Source organism: Cucumis melo, chromosome 12 (genome assembly GCF_025177605.1).
Source record: "Cucumis melo cultivar AY chromosome 12, USDA_Cmelo_AY_1.0, whole genome shotgun sequence".
Taxonomy (NCBI): Eukaryota; Viridiplantae; Streptophyta; class Magnoliopsida; order Cucurbitales; family Cucurbitaceae; genus Cucumis; species Cucumis melo.
The window spans coordinates 25,127,257-25,145,603 of NC_066868.1; the positions used below are offsets into that span (position 1 = coordinate 25,127,257).

The 18,347-nt window shown below is 32.6% G+C and overlaps 2 protein-coding genes across 3 annotated transcripts; both read left to right on the forward strand.

Annotated features, from left to right (window-relative positions):
• Nucleotides 1-3,494: 3,494 nt before the first annotated feature.
• LOC103485002 (ankyrin repeat-containing protein ITN1-like) lies at nucleotides 3,495-6,957 on the forward strand. Its single transcript, XM_008442430.3, has 4 exons — nucleotides 3,495-3,854; nucleotides 4,195-4,683; nucleotides 5,510-5,668; nucleotides 5,769-6,957. Exons 1-4 carry the CDS (start codon nucleotides 3,581-3,583, stop codon nucleotides 6,875-6,877), a joined length of 2,031 nt encoding a protein of 676 aa, XP_008440652.2. The 5' UTR covers nucleotides 3,495-3,580; the 3' UTR covers nucleotides 6,878-6,957.
• Nucleotides 6,958-7,335: 378 nt separating this feature from the next.
• On the forward strand, nucleotides 7,336-11,930 carry LOC103484989 (uncharacterized). Of its 2 annotated transcripts, none has more exons than XM_008442409.3 (4): nucleotides 7,336-7,768; nucleotides 9,055-9,519; nucleotides 10,263-10,936; nucleotides 11,185-11,930. In XM_008442409.3, exons 1-4 carry the CDS (start codon nucleotides 7,582-7,584, stop codon nucleotides 11,818-11,820), a joined length of 1,962 nt encoding a protein of 653 aa, XP_008440631.2. In that variant the 5' UTR covers nucleotides 7,336-7,581; the 3' UTR covers nucleotides 11,821-11,930. The 2 variants fall into 2 exon arrangements, with proteins under 2 accessions (XP_008440631.2, XP_008440640.2); XM_008442418.3 differs by having other exon boundaries at nucleotides 7,358-7,768; nucleotides 9,099-9,519.
• The last annotated feature ends 6,417 nt before the right edge of the window (nucleotides 11,931-18,347 follow it).

The following is an 18,347-nucleotide window of genomic DNA, read 5'->3' on the forward strand; positions in this document are numbered from 1 at the left end:
ATCTGTTTTAGATTTGTGTTATTGCTTAGTGTTAGGGCCTATCAGTGATATGTTTGTATCACTAATAGGCTTGAGGGATGTTTTAGTTTGTTTGCATTGAGATTTTAGTAGATAATTTAGTTTAATATATATTTTTATGTGGTGTTGTTTATGTTTTATAGGTGATATGTTTCTATTAACTTGAAGGATGTTTTACTTGTTTGTGTTGGATTGTTACTAAATGTTTTAGTTTAATGTGTACTTTTTATAAACTCTAATTCAATATTATCATTTCAGGTTGTTCAAGAAAAGAAAAAAGTGAAAACGATGGAAATAGCGAAGAATGTTAAAAATGTTAGGCTGAAGAGACAACTTAACCGATCAAAGAAAATGTTGGAGAATGCAAAAGACTAGAATATTGCAAGAGACCGATTGATTTTTCCCTAGTTTTGATTTGCAACTCTCAATCTCATTGAGTAAATTTATATTCTACTATATTAGTTTTCTGGATATTTCATAATAGAAAAGATCAATACTTCACATTTTATTTGATTTTGTTCTATTGATACAGAAAAGTGTTGTGTTAGACCATATAGGTTGAATATTGCAAATTATGTCCCATTATATTCTTAAATAGTCATGACTCTTCAATGTATATATGTTGAAGTTTATTAATGATAATGGTGAAAAACTTCATAGTGACATTACCTCTTCACATTTAGTAATGTACCTTTGTGTTTCCATTGGGAAATTAGTATTATACATGTGGCTCACAGCTTGAATGCTTGCAAATTAGTATTAATTGGTGCATTTTATAGAGAAAAAAGTTTTGTTAATATAAGTCTATCATTGATAAAAGCTATTAACAATAGTTAACTAATATTAGTGATAAAAACTATCAACGATAAACTTCATAGTAAAGTCTATAATCGATAGAAACTATCAGCTAAAAATAAAACTCCAATATGACATTTGTTCATATTACTACTTAATAAAGTCATCTGAGTCAAACAAATAAAAAGTATTTATTGTTACACTCATAATATCGATTAATCATAATTCTGAATTATTGCAAAAAGAAAAATATACATTTATATATCATCATAGTGTTAAACTCATAGCATTGATAGAAGATAGAGTCCATCACTGATTGACTAATATTAGTGATGGACTAGGATACGAGTCTATCATTGATAGACTACTATCAGTGATAAACTAGGATTAATACAAGTTTATCACTGATAGACTAATATCACTATGTTCATATTAGCTATAGTCTATCAGTGATAGATTTGTATTTATCAATGTTTAAAAAAAAAAAAAAAAACTCAATTTCTTTTAACCTGAAAACGTAAAATGGATAGAAAAGTTCACAATATGCTCAATTTCGACGAAATCCAATACAAGTAAAATAAACACATTTTTTTTATAAAATTCTAGTAAAATCATCAAATTGAATATCAAACAAAATCAACCTCCGGAGATGAAAATCAAATTGTAAAAATAGGATGAAGTTAAATGAAAAATTTAAGGACAAATCACATCTAAAAACAAATATCAAACTGGGATGATAAACATAAATTGGATGAAAAAAACTAAGAAACAAATCTCATTTTTTTTAAAGAAAATTTGATTACATACCAATAAAATTGATATCAAAATCCTAACATTGATCTAAAGTAGAAGCAAATGAAAAATTACTGAACATTGAAAATTGTCGAATGCCGAAAATTGTTCAACGCAAGACGAATGGTTGGAGGAGAGAATTGAATGAAAAATCGACCAGTTGGAGGCAGAGAAAAAATCAAAAGGAAAAGAGAGAGGACGAATCATGAAAAAAAGAGAAAAAAAATTTAGGTTTGAGAAAATGAAGAAGATGATTTCAGAGAATGAGGAGAAGATCGTACAAAAAACAACTGTGGTAGAGAATGAAGAAGATCATCGTCAAAAGGGAGAAAATCGTGCAATGTATTTTCCATCTAAAATAAGAGGATTTTAGGAATATGTAAAAAAAAATAAAAAATTTACTATATTTACAAATTGTTTAAAAAGTTTGCTATACCAAAATGACATAAATGAAATTCAAACATTTACTATTCTAACCATCTTTTGTGTTAATGCCGTGGAAGTGTATGCACAAAATTAGAGACGCAGACAAAACGGGAAAAAAAACAAAACAAAACAATCATTTTCTCCTAAAGAATTTTAAAAGTAACATTATTATTATGACGTGGTTCCACTCTCTTTTTTTATTATATTGATTTATTAATTATATATTTAAATATAGGGTGGTTGAGACTTTTTTTTTTTTCCTAAGTTTGGATCTTTATTCTTTCATATTATTTGAAAGTTGGTTTTACCTAGAGAATTATTTGTAAAACAAGTCTTCGCCTTTTCACGACGGTTAGAATATATGTTCTGATAAGTGGTAAGCATTTGGGATGCACTCTCAAAAATTAATGTGTGACGACGATACAACATTTTGAACATAAGAGATCAATAAGCTATTCAAGGATGCTTGAAGCTAGGATTGCACTGTTGATCTATGTTTAGAGTGTTGTACCCTTAGTCATAACTATGTAACGGTCAATTACTACACAAGTAATATAATCTCTTATCATGAATCTAAGATCCCAGATGCAGATGTTGTGTCATCGAATTGAATTACTAAAGTTTGAAGTGTTCTGTGTACTTTATTAATGTGTTTTCATAGTCGTTCTTTTTGTTATTAACTCTCAGCAACTAAATATATTAACTCCTAGTAGTACAACAATAACTAAGTGTGTAAACTTTCTCAACTTTTACTCTAATTTCCTAATGAGAAGGCCTTCATTTTTGACTAGTCAAAATGGAAATAATAGATGAGATGAAGAGTCCACAGAATGTCACGAAATGGAAAAGTCATTGTCAAGCCAACTAATCAACCAGCAGCATCCAAAATAAATATGGCCAATTTGCAAATTTAGTTTCTCCCACTTGCAAACCCTGCGACAAAATAAAACCACGGTTGTCAAACAAATTGTTTTCAATGTCTAAAATCAAATATTAAGTAACAGTACTACAAATTGCATTCAATCATATATAATTTTAAATAATTTTTTATTAATTTTCATAAAAATAACAAACCACTAAAATATTTTATGGTCCGTGTAACAAACGTGAAGTTAGTCATTTTTTAAATATTTCAGATTTATCCTCCCGTTTTTATCTTCTCCTCACTACGACTTCTTTTCTTTCTTTTCTTTTTTATTCCAAACTATTATTTGGTTGTTCAATATTGTATAGACTTGAAAAAAAAAGTTGTTTAGATTTGGTGATCGTACAAAAATATAGCAAAATCTAAATGTTGTTTTGTTGACGGCGCGTTGACGAGATATTTTTGGTATTTTTCACTGTGGGCCTATAACTCTTTTCATTTTCCATATCATGTAAATATTTTATCGTTATAATTTTTAAAAGACCCTTCTTTATATATTTTTTTTTCTTTTCTTTTCTTTTAGAATTTTATACTTATCCGACAAACACAGTAATAATTGCTATATTATCTAATCTAACGAAGAGGAGTTTGCTGTAGGAGGAGAAAGCTGCTAAGAAAGAAGAGATGAGAAAGTCGAAGAGTTTCCCTTCAATTCCAATTCAAAGTGGTTTAAGCCTAACTACTACTACTACTACATCTTCACATCATGAGCAAGTAGAGATTGTTGTTGAAGGCCAACCCATTATTCCTCCCCTGTCTACAGCGGCTGACGACTCCCAATTTCCACCCACTGCTGCTGATCAGTTAACATTGTGCAATACCACGGAGCCGGATAGCCAGACAATAAATGGTGCAGTAGCAGATAATCCTGATCTAAAAGCCAAGGCTCCAAGTTTTGGTATTTGTTTCATACTCTGCCCTCAATTTTTAAAATGCGTTGCTATTGTCCACATAAAAATAATAGACATGCTCAATATCTTATCCTAAAATTGTTATTGGGAAAATACCTATCTTGGCATCTGCTTTTCCCATATATGGTTGTTTCTATTTGAATTCTTCATTTCAAAAAGTTACCATTTAAAAGTTTTGCCACTTACAATAATATTTCAACTATTTTTCTTCAAAATTTAAATTAATCTTAAAATATTATTACATCATAATTAATTATTTTAATTCAGTTTTTTTTTTCAAAGTATAACCCAAAGTAGTTTAAAATTATTAATAAGGAGAATTGGCAGGTAGTATTATATATCACGAATTCAGAAAAAGCTTACTACATCAAGCTGCATTGGGCGGAAATTGGGGAATGGTTGAATACTTGTTAACGAAACAAGAGTTATGGGGAACATTTAGTGTAATTGATTCAATAACAAGAGATAAGGAGAACCTTCTTCACATTTCTGCTGGATCAAAACATAGTGGTTTTGTAGAAAAGTTGATGGAGAAAATGAGTTCAGATGAGGTGACATTGAAAAACAAACATGGAAACACTGCCCTTTGCTTTGCTGCTACATCAGGAGTTGTCAGAAATGCTGAGTTAATGGTGAAAAAGAACTCTGATCTTCCACTTATTCATGGCTTTGAAAATAGAACTCCATTGTTCATGGCCATTTCTTGTAAACGTAGAGAGATGGCTTCTTACCTTCTTCAAGTCACTGACATCAATAAATTCAACATCCAAGAGCAAGTTGAGCTACTTATTGCCACCATACATAGCAACTTCTATGGTAATTAATCATTCACTTCACCACTTTTAATTCTTTTTTTGGTATCTTTTCCTTATTTTTTTTAATATTCCTTCCTTTAATTTGTTTCTGTAATTCGGTGTATTTAGATTAAGTTAATTCTTCAAAAAACTAACATGGTGTCAAAGCTCTTAAGGTTTTATTAGATATTCAACTCTAGTTGTCACCCCTACCTCTGTCTAATCTCTGTCTCGACCGATGTTATTTGTGGGTTTCTTTGTTTTTTTTGTTTCAAATCTTTAAAGATCTCTGTTCCATTTTCAAATCAGTCGTTTGTGGGTTCTATTTTTAGATCTTTATGTAGGTCGTCTTTGCCTCAAATCCAGATCAAGTTTGTGAGTTCCTGTTTCAAGTTTAGAAATTCTTTGTGTTTTAGTTCTTCCTAGCTTCTCTTTCTAGTCCAAGTCTGTGGTGATTTAATTCAGAAGTTTACTTTAATTTCTGTCATCTACCAACCTTCAATTTCATCGAGTCACTTTGTTCACAAACTCATGTTGATTGTTACTTTTAACGATTCACATTTTGAATTCATTACATGCTTTTGTCGAGATGGAATAAATTTATATATGTTTATCTAATATTGTATTAGAATTCATGAAGTTTAAACTAGTATTTCCGTCCGAAAACAAAATTGGAATCTTACCCCAGAACGGTGATCTGCTAAGAGCCACAATTCTATATTCTAAAGCGATGATGATCTATAATTCTGGGATATTTAATACCTTGGAACTTCGTCATGTTTATTTAATACCTTGCATTCTCCTAAATTTTTTATTTACCCTTAACTTGGATTGGATTTTCTTCACAGACATGAGTTTGAAGATTTTTGAAGAAAATTCGAACTTAGCAATTGTGGAAGACGAAAAGAACAACAATGAGCTTGCATTGCTTGTGCTAGCCAGAAAATCATCAGCAATCGGTGGCAGGAATACATTCAACATTTGGAAAAAGTGCATCAATAATCATTGTTAGTTTTTATTAATTTAATTCAAAAACTACTTAATTAGCTCTAATTGTCTAATTATTTTTCCATAAAACTTTGCTCTATTATCTTTTGACACTGTTAGGCTTCAAAGGAATCTACAGCAAAGATATGATGAAGAAGTTGGCTCGTAAATTAGTTAAACAATTATGGCTGGCTTTTCAGAAAAACTTCCCACGAGATGACAACTTCATTAAACTATCTACAAGACTACTACACGATGCTGCAAAAGCAGGAAACGTTGAGTTCATAGTTCTACTAATCGAATCAAATCCAGACATTGTATGGGAAGAAGATGATGATGGGAAGACCATTTTTCACATAGCTGTCGAAAATCGACTCGAGAATGTGTTCAATCTAATACATCACATTAGTGGAGTGAAGGACTTCTCAACAAAGTATAAAACTCTCAAGGGTAACTACAACATTTTACATTTGGCTGCAAAACTAGCTGCTTCAAACCATCTCAATAAGGTCTCAGGAGCTGCACTTCAAATGCAACGTGAATTACTTTGGTTTAAGGAAGTGGAGAAGATAGTTTTGCCTTCCCAATTGGAGGCCAAATGTGATACAGATGATGTTTCTATCAAGTTAACACCACGTGAATTATTCACAAAAGAACACGCTCATCTTCGCCGAAAAGGCGAGGAGTGGATGAAGAACACTGCAAACTCATGTATGCTTGTTGCCACTCTAATCGCCACCGTAGTTTTCGCCGCAGCCTTTACAGTACCCGGTGGTGGAGACAATAGTACTGGCACTCCTATTCATAGACGGGAAGTTTGGTTCACTGTTTTTGTAATGTCGGATGCAGCTGGTTTGATCACATCCTCAAGTTCTATTTTGATGTTTTTATCGATGCTAACTTCGCGTTATGCAGAAGACGACTTTTTGCACTCGCTGCCTTTAAGATTACTGTTTGGACTCACAATGCTATTCTTCTCCATCGTATGCATGGTCGTCGCCTTTACTGCAACCTTCTTTTTGCTCTACCATGAGGCTAAGATTGGTGTTCCCATCACTATTGCTGCAATGGCAATTATTCCAATTGGTTGTTGTGCACTTCAATTCAAACTGTGGATCGACACTTTTCACAACACTTTCTTGTCTAGATTTCTTTTTAAGCCTCGTCAACGAAAATTTCTCTCATCATTTTCAGTTCTTGTAAATATTGCACGTGATATAGCAAACTAGCTAGGGGTGTTGCATTGGTTATGTGAGAACACTACTCTTGTTGAAATAACAGAATTGAAATGTATATTGGGTTTCATTCATCGTTTGCTTTCTCATGTGTCGAGTAAGACCTTGATTGCAATGAAGACTTTTAAGTAGTCGCTTGACATATAACATTTTTTATTGAAAACTTGTGGATATTTGTTAGTGCATCAACGTATCTCAATTAGGTTCGCACATCTAGCATTCAACTTCTTTTAGGTAGAAACTAAATTATATCTTAAATCTTTTTTGTAATTTTAACTTTGATTAAAATAGAATAACTTTTCTCTAAGAACTAAAAAATCAAAAAGCAAAAAACAAATTAGTTAGTAATCACGTACTAAACGTCTAGGATTACTAATAAGAAATATCTACAACTTATAAAACTTTCCGCATCCAATAACCCAACACCCAAAAGCCTCCAAAACTGACCCCTTCCTCGAAAGTTGTCACAAAATAATGGGCTTCCAAGTTGATATCAAGCACACTGATTTTAGCCAGTAGGCCATTATTCAACTACCCATATCACTATTTTGTACTGCCATATGCTCAGTTTTGATCTGTCATTTTCTCTCTCTCTCTATCTCTCATTATCGTTGTCCTGAATTCATCAATTCTTGGCTAATTGAAAATGGAGTCGATTCTTGTTTCCAATCTTTTTCCAGCTCTTACCAATTAATTTTATGGAACAACACCGAGTAGAAGTTGTTGTTGAACACAACCTCATTTCTCCACCGTCATATACGGCTGACGATGCCAAATCGGAACCAACTTCCGCCGCCCACTTGTCCAATTGCACGACACCGGAAATTAGCCGCACAATAGCCTCCGATTATGAACTGGATTCGGACACCATGGAGAAAAATCGAGGTAATTAAAATTTGATACTCTCGTTTAATTTATATATAATTATCTAACTGATTTTCATAACATTTTGAGGTCTGAGATTTGAGTTAGATTAGTCATTTGGTTTCAAAATCAAATAATTAATTCTCAAGTATTCAGAACGGGCAGCCATGGTGGGTGGGGAAATGACGAAGGGACAATGGAAAGGGAAAGTGGTTAGGGGCCAAGAGAAAAAAGATTCTTCTTCTTTTTACGAATTACAAAGCATATTTTTTAAAAATAGCAAAATAAATTAAAATATTTACAAGATCGAAGCATATTCGTGTCTATAAATATTTAATTATTAATATAATATAAAATTTTACTATACGTTGTAAATATTTTGTCAAATTTGCTATTTTTTGACAATTTTCCTTACAACAACTACCATTTGAAATATACAGTATACGTGTAGTAGCAAATAAATATACATTCAAACTTTTAATTGAAAAAAATTGATTCATCCACCTTATTAAAATTAGACCTTTAAACTTAGTGTAGTAGCAAATAAATATAGAGTATGGTTTTTGCAATTTGCCATTATTTTTTAAAAATTTTAATATAGTTCTTTTTTTTTTTAATAAGAGTACAAATATAGGATCAGTAGATGCATTTCAAAATATTTCAACTAAGTTAATAAATAAGACTTACGTAGCACCATTAATATATTACTAATTATTGAAATCATTTTTCAAATGCAACATTAAACCGTAAGGGAAATATTTAGGTATCTTTTGGGTAACACCTAATTACGAATTTTTCTATGTGCATACAAATACTTAAGTATTTTTATGTAATTTTACATATTTTATGCACCTTGCTGAGATACAGATACAAATACTTAAGTGTATTCGGGTAACAACTAAGTAAGAATTTTTCCATGTGCATAGAAATACTTAGGTATTTTTATGTTAAATTATTTTACGTATTTTATGCAACTTGCTAGACTACAAATAGAAATACTATGTGTATTCTGGACAACATCTATATATAAAATATTTCTTAGTGAATTTGAAATATTTTAATAGATATTTTTTTTTGTGTGAGCCATGAGGGGAATTGCCATAGGAATGGATTACCCAAATATTACCCATTCATTTAAAATGCTACAATATTATTACCATTTCTTGAGTTGAAATTTATGAGACAAAAACTGAAATCTAAAATGAATTATGAACAATGGAATTTGAAAATTGAATGTGTCACTGTTACACAAAGAACAGTTTTTGAAATTTAATAGAAGTATGTATGAATATATATATATTGTTCAGTTGAGACATCAAGACGACTTCTTTTGTACAAATCGGCATTGAAGGGTGATTGGAAAAGAGCTGAATTCGTCCTAAATGATTACCCACATTACGTTCGTTGTGCAATAACGAGAAACAAAGAGACTGTTCTTCATGTTGCCGCCGGAGCGAAGCAGAGTGTGTTCGTGGAGGAGTTGGTGAGTCGAATGACCCGAAACGACATGGCTTTGCGAGACAAATATGGAAATACTGCCCTTTGCTTTGCTGCTACATCAAGAATTGTCAAAATTGCTAAACTAATGGTGGAAAAAAATCATGAACTTCCTCTTATTCGTACTTTCAGAGAAGGAACTCCACTTCTCATTGCAGTTTCTTATAAAAGCAGAGATATGATTTCTTACCTTTTGTCTGTCACTGATCTTAGCCAGCTAACTGCCCAAGAACGGATTGAACTTCTTATTGCCACTATCCATAGCGATTTTCATGGTAAGTCCTTCTATTCCTTCAACAACTTAACTTGCATTACTGTTTTTCACATATTGAAGACCCTGTTTGAATTATATATATATATATATATATATATATATATATATCAATGAAAAAGTTTTCTGAAAGATGTATTTTTTTAAGACTATTTTGGTTACATTTTCAAACGATATAATTTTTTTTGGTTTGCTCTATACTCAAAATTATTTAGTTAAAATCAATTTGTATTTGAAACAGTATGACCGACCCATGGTTTGGTTACATCATTGGTGGTCTCTGACAATGATCCAGGAGACGACTGTCATTAGCACTGTCATGGACTGGTTGCGGTGGCATATTCTGAGGATGATACATTGGAAAATCTAAGAGACCTCACAATGTTTATAGATAGGTTGCAATATTAATTCTCTAAAATTACCAATGGGATATATTGAGATGATCATAAAACCACATGCAATCTAATAGTGTCACCTGATGTTGGTGGCAACCATGGTGGAAGTTAAGGTGGAGAGATTTTTGGGGTAGTAGTTGAACATTTTGAGTGGATTCCAATTATACATTCAAGAACTTTGTCTTCTTCTTTTTTTTTTTTTTTCCTTAAGCGTTGATATCGAGTGTTACGCTCCATGATCTCGGTTCATGCACCTCCTGATCCCTCTCCTCTAGTTATCTAAAAGTGTTAAACTCATCATCACTCATATTCCAAATTCATTTTAATTAATTATTATGTCTTCTTTTTGCAGATTTAAGCTTGTGGATTTTGAAACTATATCCGGAGTTAGCGGTGATGAAAGATACAAAGAACAATAATGAAACTGCATTACATGTATTGGCCAGAAAACCATCTGCCATGGATAGCACAAAGCAGCTACAAAATTGGAAAATGCGCATCAACTCTTGGAGATCATTTAATTCCAAACTATTCATATCACCTTGGAAACTTATTGATGAAATTTTGGCTTCTTTAATTTTGCCTTCCAATAGTAATAAAGATGTGACCAAAACATTGGCTCATCAATTAGTTGAATTCCTATGGAGGTATGTTGTATATGAGCTTCCACAAAAAGAGATGCTTGAGTTCATTAGGCATCCCACAAGTTTGCTGAATGATGCTGCAGGGGCAGGTAATGTTGAGTTTTTGATTGTGCTCATTCGTGAATATCCAGATATTTTATGGGGTGATGACGACGACGACGATAGTAAGAGTATATTTCATGTAGCTGTTGAAAATCGACTTGAGAATGTGTTTAATCTCATAAATGAGATTGGTAAGCTCAATGAATTCTCAACTAAATATAGAACTTTCAAGGGAAAATATAGCATCCTGCATTTGGCTGGAAATCTAGCTGCTCCAAACCATCTTAATAGAGTATCAGGAGCTGCTCTTCAAATGCAACGTGAAATGCTTTGGTTCAAGGTATGTACTTAGCTTAATTAAACAAACCATTCCCATCTTTCAACTTTTTCTTATTTCTCTTCCTTGTGGGTCAAATTAAATGAACTTCATTCATTATTATTTTGAATCTAATTGTTACACTTATAACTAATAAGTAACTAAAATCGAAAGGAAGTTAAAATCTTCGACGACCATTAGAATTCTCTGTAACTTGTTAGATAGATATTTGTGTTTAAATTCTCATACAATGACATTTCAATTGAATGAAGGAAGTGGAGAAGATAGTTTTGCCTTCCCAACTTGAAGTAAAATCCAACGATCCAGATCCATCTATACCCAAGTTGACACCACGCCAATTATTCACTGAAAAACACAAACGTCTACGTAAAGAGGGCGAGGAGTGGATGAAAAACACAGCAAACTCATGCATGCTTGTCGCTACTTTGATATCCACTGTAGTTTTTGCTGCAGCCTTCACGGTTCCTGGTGGCAATGATGATAATACAGGAACTCCTATTTTCCAAAACAAGTTTTGGTTTGCAATGTTTGTAGTGTCAGATGCAATTGCCTTGTTTTCGTCTTCTACGTCTATTTTGATGTTCTTGTCGATATTAACTTCGCGCTATGCAGAAGAAGATTTCTTACACTCACTGCCCTCGAAATTGCTGTTTGGACTCGCATCGCTCTTCATCTCCATTGTGTTCATGGCTATAGCTTTTAGTTCTACCTTCTTTTTGATCTACCACAACGCTAATATCTCCATCCCAACCATGGTTACTGCAATGGCCATTATTCCCATTACTTGTTTTTGTTTACTTCAGTTTACATTGTGGATTGATATTTTTCACAACACTTACTCCTCTAGATTTCTTTTCAATCCCAATAATCCACGCAAATTGTTTTAATTATTGCCATCATCTCCTTTTTTTTTTTTTTTTTTTTTTTTCCTAATGTTGAAGAGCTTGATACATTTTGATATTGGTTTCTTCAATAAAAATTATGATGTGTGTTTTTATTTGTTGGGCTAACATGTATGTTTGAATCAGACCTCGCAAAGGTAAGAATGCATTATGTCCATATTACTACTATGTTAAGACAATAGCTTAACCTAAACCTATATTCAAGTAGTATTAGATAATATGAGTTTTTTTTATAATATAATCTCTCATAAAGACTCACTTACACAAGTGAGAATGATATTTGAAAAATTCAAGAGAATTGGGAGAGGTAATTCCAAAAATACAAAGAACATTGTTCGTTTCTTCTGTATTGCTGATAGGATTTTGAGAAGAGAAAGATGTGTTATGCTAAGCTTCAACTCACAATTACATATACATTCTGTATTTTACTAGAGAGGGGGACATGCGACCTCCCCACTATCTACGGTTACAATCTCACTCTTCTGTGAAATATTTTAATTTAAAAAATATATGTTTGGGTCAATAAGCGTATCCAAACATCGTCATTAGATAAACATTCTCTTAGCATCCCCATCATTTTCACTCCATTGATAAAAAAAGAAGTTAATACAAGAAGCAGAAACAAAGTAAAGGGTAGAGTTAAAGCCCATACAAAAGGAACCACAAACGAAATTATACAAAAGCTCTAAGATTTAAAGCTATGGAAGTTGGGATTATAGTTAACAAAGAGAGAGGATCTACTGGTCCAATAACCGTTGAGGGCACATAAATGTCTTCCCACAGCTAAGTGACAGATTTCCCATGATTTTTAACGATGTAAATCCTTTTTACCTAAAGTCAAAATATATTAAATTTTCCAAATAATATGTAGTACGTTTAAACTATAAATCATATATACACATTTTATTTTATTTAATCATATACATATCATATACCATTAATATATACTTTTCTAAGTAAATTTAAACAATTCTAAACGTTCTGGACAATTTTTACGGCAAATGTTTAGTATAAGTGAGATAAATAATGTTGAGTTTAATTTGATTTTTGGTTCAAAATGTATATTCTTCTGTGATTAATAATCAAGAAGACCTATGTTGTTTCTTAACTAGCCATGATGTGTCTCAAATGGCTCTTCTGCTATTCTAAGGGAAGTAGTAGTCCATAAATATTTCAACTTTATTGTTTTCACACATTTCCTTTTAGATTTTGTTTTTAACCATCAATTGTATGCACCATTTTTTTCATTTATAGTTATAAGGTACTATTTTTTTTTTAAATAATCCGGGTTAACATGTACGTTTGTAATTAAATGGTCGATAAGATAATTGACATAACCACCTTCCCTTCAAGTGGTGAGAGATTCAATCTTCATCTTCAACATTGTTGTATTAGTAGTCATAATACATCTATTTATTTAACTTAATTAATGATAACGTTAGAACTTAGAGGTTCAAATAAATCAAATCTTAATTCATTTAATTAATTTATATAATTTAGTAATGGTTGACTTTAATGTACATACGACTATATTTGATCCAACAGTTAGTATAAACAATTTGTTATGTACTTTCTATATTCTCAGTCACACACTTGGATATTATTTTTCATAAAGAATTTATACACTTTTTATTGGAAAAGATGTGAACGTGACAAGTAATTAATTAATAAAATTAATATTGGATGTTATAATTATATCATAAGAAAGATTTTTTGGAGTGGAGCCATAACATGACATAAAAGTCAAAAGTGGGATGATGACATACATTAAGAAACAAAATTAAAAGGAAAAATAAAGCAAAAGCAAAAGTAAAAAGAAAGTGTTTTTCCTTTCTCAAAAAGAAAAGAAAACGATTGTTTAATTCAATCATATTTTTATTGCTTTCACTAAGAAATTACAACAAATCTACGTGTTTTGTTTTGTCAAAAAATAGAAATGGCTACGTTCTTTTTTTAAAACAATGATTTAATCATTGTTTATTCTTATCCATACAAATGATTTTTTATATGTATTAAAAGATATTATAAATATACTTTGCTAAATTTTGTTGTAAATATTGATCTACAAACTCTATTATCAATATACTTTGCTAAATTTTTAATCTTTTTAAAATATTGTTATTACTTAATTATTGTTTCTAAAATTTCTACCCATTATTAATTAATACTTAAAATTAATAGTACAAATAGTATTTGAAAAACTTTATTATTTAATTAAAATAACTTCTTTAGTAATAATTAAGGTACCATTATACTTGGGAGTTACAAGTATATTTTGAATTTTATAGTTTTATTGATGAAGTGAAATTCAGTAAAATTAATTTTTTTAATAGGAAAATTGATAGAAGTGAATTGAAGAAGAATGTAAAGGTACAATTAAAATTTTTTAATGAATTAAAATTTGGGATATTTTTAAATATAGTAAAATAAATTAAAATATTTTTAAAATATAATAAAAATTTAGACTTTTTATTAATGATAGAAACTGATAAATTTTTATCACTATCTATCAATGTTACTAATAGAAGTATATTAGTGTCTATTAATGTTTATTATCGATAGATTCTGAAATTATGCTATATTTTGTAAATAGTTTGTCAAATTTACCACTTTTGATAATTTTTCTTCACATTTTCTAATTAATAACAATTAAAATGTTTATTAGATAGAATTATTTTGTATGGATTCCCTTTGACTTTATTCCCCACAAGAACACTTATAATAAGAAAACACTATTTGTCAGTTTCTTTTCTTCATGTATTAATTAGAAAAAATTAGTTTGTTCTCACCCTTATATAAAATGGGTGTTCTTGTACTCACCAAAATAAGAGTGAAAAGTACATATTGAAATAAAATAACTAAGTTTTTATCTATATTAATTAACATGCAGCGAAGGGATAAAACACATTGAGCTTAAGTGTGAAAATGCTCTGTCCTCTCTCCTCTCTCCAAATCCCCTTCAAGCAGTTATTCTTCTTGCCGGAAGTTACAGAGTCACTTGCTACAGCTACCCAAAATGGCGGCTCCTCTTATTATTCTAACTTCACCTGAATTCATCCACTGTATTAATTTCAAATCCAGCCTTTTACTTGCTGTTAAAAGGTCACTTTCACCTCCAGTTCTTTTCACTGCTTTTCACCTTCCTTCTTTGGCTTTTTCCTACAATCTCCCAAACAATGGCCTACTTCAAATCACTTCCTAGATCATGCAAGGTTGAAAGAAAGGAATTTGTCCTTCACCTTGACAAATATTCGAAGCATACTCACTATTGGTTAACCGAAACTGGAGCTCACAAGGCCTTCTCCATCGAAGTTTCCCCAAGAGACTTAGACTGGATAAGATGTACTCTGAAATCATTGATAGCAACTCCAAATACAAACCGTTTCTTCCTTGAGACCCGTGACTCTGAGCAACGCATCTGGATCAGGAAAACAAGAAACAGTAAAGGATGTACTGCAGAAATTTTTAGAGTTGATCAAAAAAACAGAAAATCATGTATTCTAGTTCTGGAAGGCCCTGATAAAAGTGGCTGGGTTTCCTTCCTGTCTATGATTACCCCAAAAGTGGAAGTGAAAGCAAAAACAAGACCAACCTTTTTGCCAAGGACCAGTCCTGATTGTCAACTATCTCCTCCCATTGACTACCACAAACGATCATATGCAAAAGCTGTCACTGAAGGAAGACCTTTTGCTACAAGTGACTCAAGTGACTCTTATGATTCAAGCGATTCAAGCCATTCATCAGGTAATAGCTTTTGCGACTCTCCCTCTTTTGACCTTCTTGAAAATACATTGGTGATAGTTAGACGTTTCTTTCATGATGACTGGCATAAAATCCTTCAAAACCTGAGGAAACAAACAGATGAATCTTTCACTTACAATGCTTTCCATGCTGAAAAGGCTTTAGTTCATTTTAGTTCAAACATACCCGCAAATCTCCTCTGCCAAAACAAAGGATGGTCCACTGTAGGGAAGTACTCGGTAAGATTTGAAAAATGGTCCCCTGCGTACCACGCCACTCCAAAACTCATTCCTAGTTATGGAGGATGGACAACTTTCAGAGGAATTCCACTACACTTGTGGAATATGATGACTTTTCAACAAATTGGGAAAGCCTGCGGAGGTTTGATTAAAGTGGCTGAGGAAACAAGATCAGCAAAAAACCTGATAGAAGCAAGGATAAAAGTCAGATACAATTACTCAGGTTTCTTACCAGCAAATGTAAGGATTTTTGATAATGAAGGAAACAAATTTTCCGTTCAAGTAGTTACTCATCCAGAAGAATGGTTAATAGAAAGGAGTGTCAGATTACATGGTACCTTCAAGAGACAAGCTGCAGCCTCCTTTGATGACTTCAATCCTGAATCAGAACAATTCTTCTTCGAAGGATCGGAGGCCATATCGCCGGACTTTCTTTCCACCAGCTCCGACGACCGTAAAAGCAGCACACCGGATCAGCCATCAGCATTAAAATCTGTTATCATTAAACCTGACAGAAATGCCACGTTGCCAAGCTTCTTAAATGAAGAGTTAGTTAATGATAGTAATTTGCATGCAATGGCTAATAAATCCAAGTTAGAGATTTTATCTGGGATATCAAATGATGGCGTATTGGACAAAGGAAAACAGAAGGTTGACATTCAGCTTCAACCCAATTCAGCATTAAATTTGGACAAATCCAAAAGGAAAGTCTCCTTTAATTCTCCCAGTAATAAAACCAACATCTTCAACCCGAATTCTGCCCCAGCCAATCATTCTCCATCATTGAATTCCCCTGAGAAAAAACAGAAAGTTAGTAGAGAGAGAAGTATCAAGAAGAAATCGTCTTTCACGCAGCCGAATTCAAAAGCCAATCAGAACAAAGGTGTATTCATTACTCAACCAATTCAAATTGTGGCACACGATCGGGATGCTGCTAAAAAAGGTCTCTCTCTCACTGTTGATCTGGGAGATCTGCCAGCTTTGGATCCAAATAAATCCCTTGAAGACCATCACAGCTCTGACAATGCAGAAGTTATTGATATAACAAACACTGAAGTGGTTACTGAGACACCTGAAATGAAAATGCCAGTTAATGAGAATTCAAATTCTTCTTCTGAAGCCAACTACAGGAAACCAAAACATGTTCATAAAAGAAAATATTACTACAGAAAAAAAGAAGAAAAGGAGAAGGATCCGGACTCAGAGGCCTTCAAAAAACAACTCGTTTCCTGGTTAAAGGAAAATGGTCTGAAACTCTCTACGGACACTGACTCTTCAGGTGCAACTACTTCAACAAATGTTTTGTTAAATCAAATGAATTCTGGGTTAGCTTCAAAGGGGATCGGGGCTTTGGGGACATCTATTGTAAAATGAAATTGCTTACTTGGAATGCAAGAGGTTTAGGCTCCCCTTCTAAAAGAGCCCTAATAAAAAATACAATAATTTCATACTCCCCTGATTTTGTGATTTTGACTGAAACTAGGCTTAAGATCACAAACAAGAGAATCATAAAGTCCCTTTGGCCCTCTAATAGCATTAATTGGATTGCGAAAAATGCTTCTGGTAGTTCTGGAGGGATCTTAATTCTTTGGGATGCCCAGAATCACTCTCTTTTAAGTCAAGAGGAAGGGCTCTTTAGCCTATCAGCAAATTTTTTGCTCAACAACAATTCGTCCTGGTGGTTAACAGGTCTTTATGGTCCAGTCAAAAGGAGGGAAAGAATTCATTTCTGGCGGAGTTACATAATCTTCAACATCTTAATTCCTTCCCCTGGATTTTAGGAGGTGATCTTAACGTCATCAGAATGAGAGAGGAATCAACGTCAGTCTTGAGCTCTTCTCACAGCTCCAGAATGTTAAACAATTTCATCTCCAACAATCTTCTGATAGATCCTCCTCTCACAAACAATAGATTCACTTGGTCAAACTTACGGAATCCTCCTACCTTTTCCCGAATTGATAGATTCCTTTACAATTCAAGTTGGAAAAATCTCTTCAGTCCCCATACTACAAGGACCCTTCCTAGATCTACTTCAGACCACTTTCCTCTGGTCTGTGAAGATTCCAACCCCAAACTTAGTTGGGGTCCTGTCCCGTTCCGTTTAAACTCCATAACTCTAAGTGACCCAGAATTCAAAAGAAACATGGGAAGATGGTGGGAAAACTTGATCCAAGCTGGTCACCCAAGATTCTCTTTCATTCAAAGGCTAAAGTCTTTAGCAAATTTTATCAAACCTTGGCAAAAGGAGAAATTACACTCTCTCACCTATGCTAAAGAAGCCATTATTAGGGAAGTGGACTCTATTGACAAAAAGGAATTGGATACTCCTCTGACACAGGAGGAAAGTAATCGCCGATTAGCTCTAAAAGCTGATCTCAGTGAGTTATCCCTAAAGGAGTCCCAATTCTGGTATCAAAGGGCTAAAAAGCTTTGGCTTAGGGAGGGAGATGAAAATTCCTCCTTCTTTCATAGAATTTGCTCATCAAGACAAAAGAGAAGTTTCATTCATGAAATCCAGGATGAAAAAGGCTC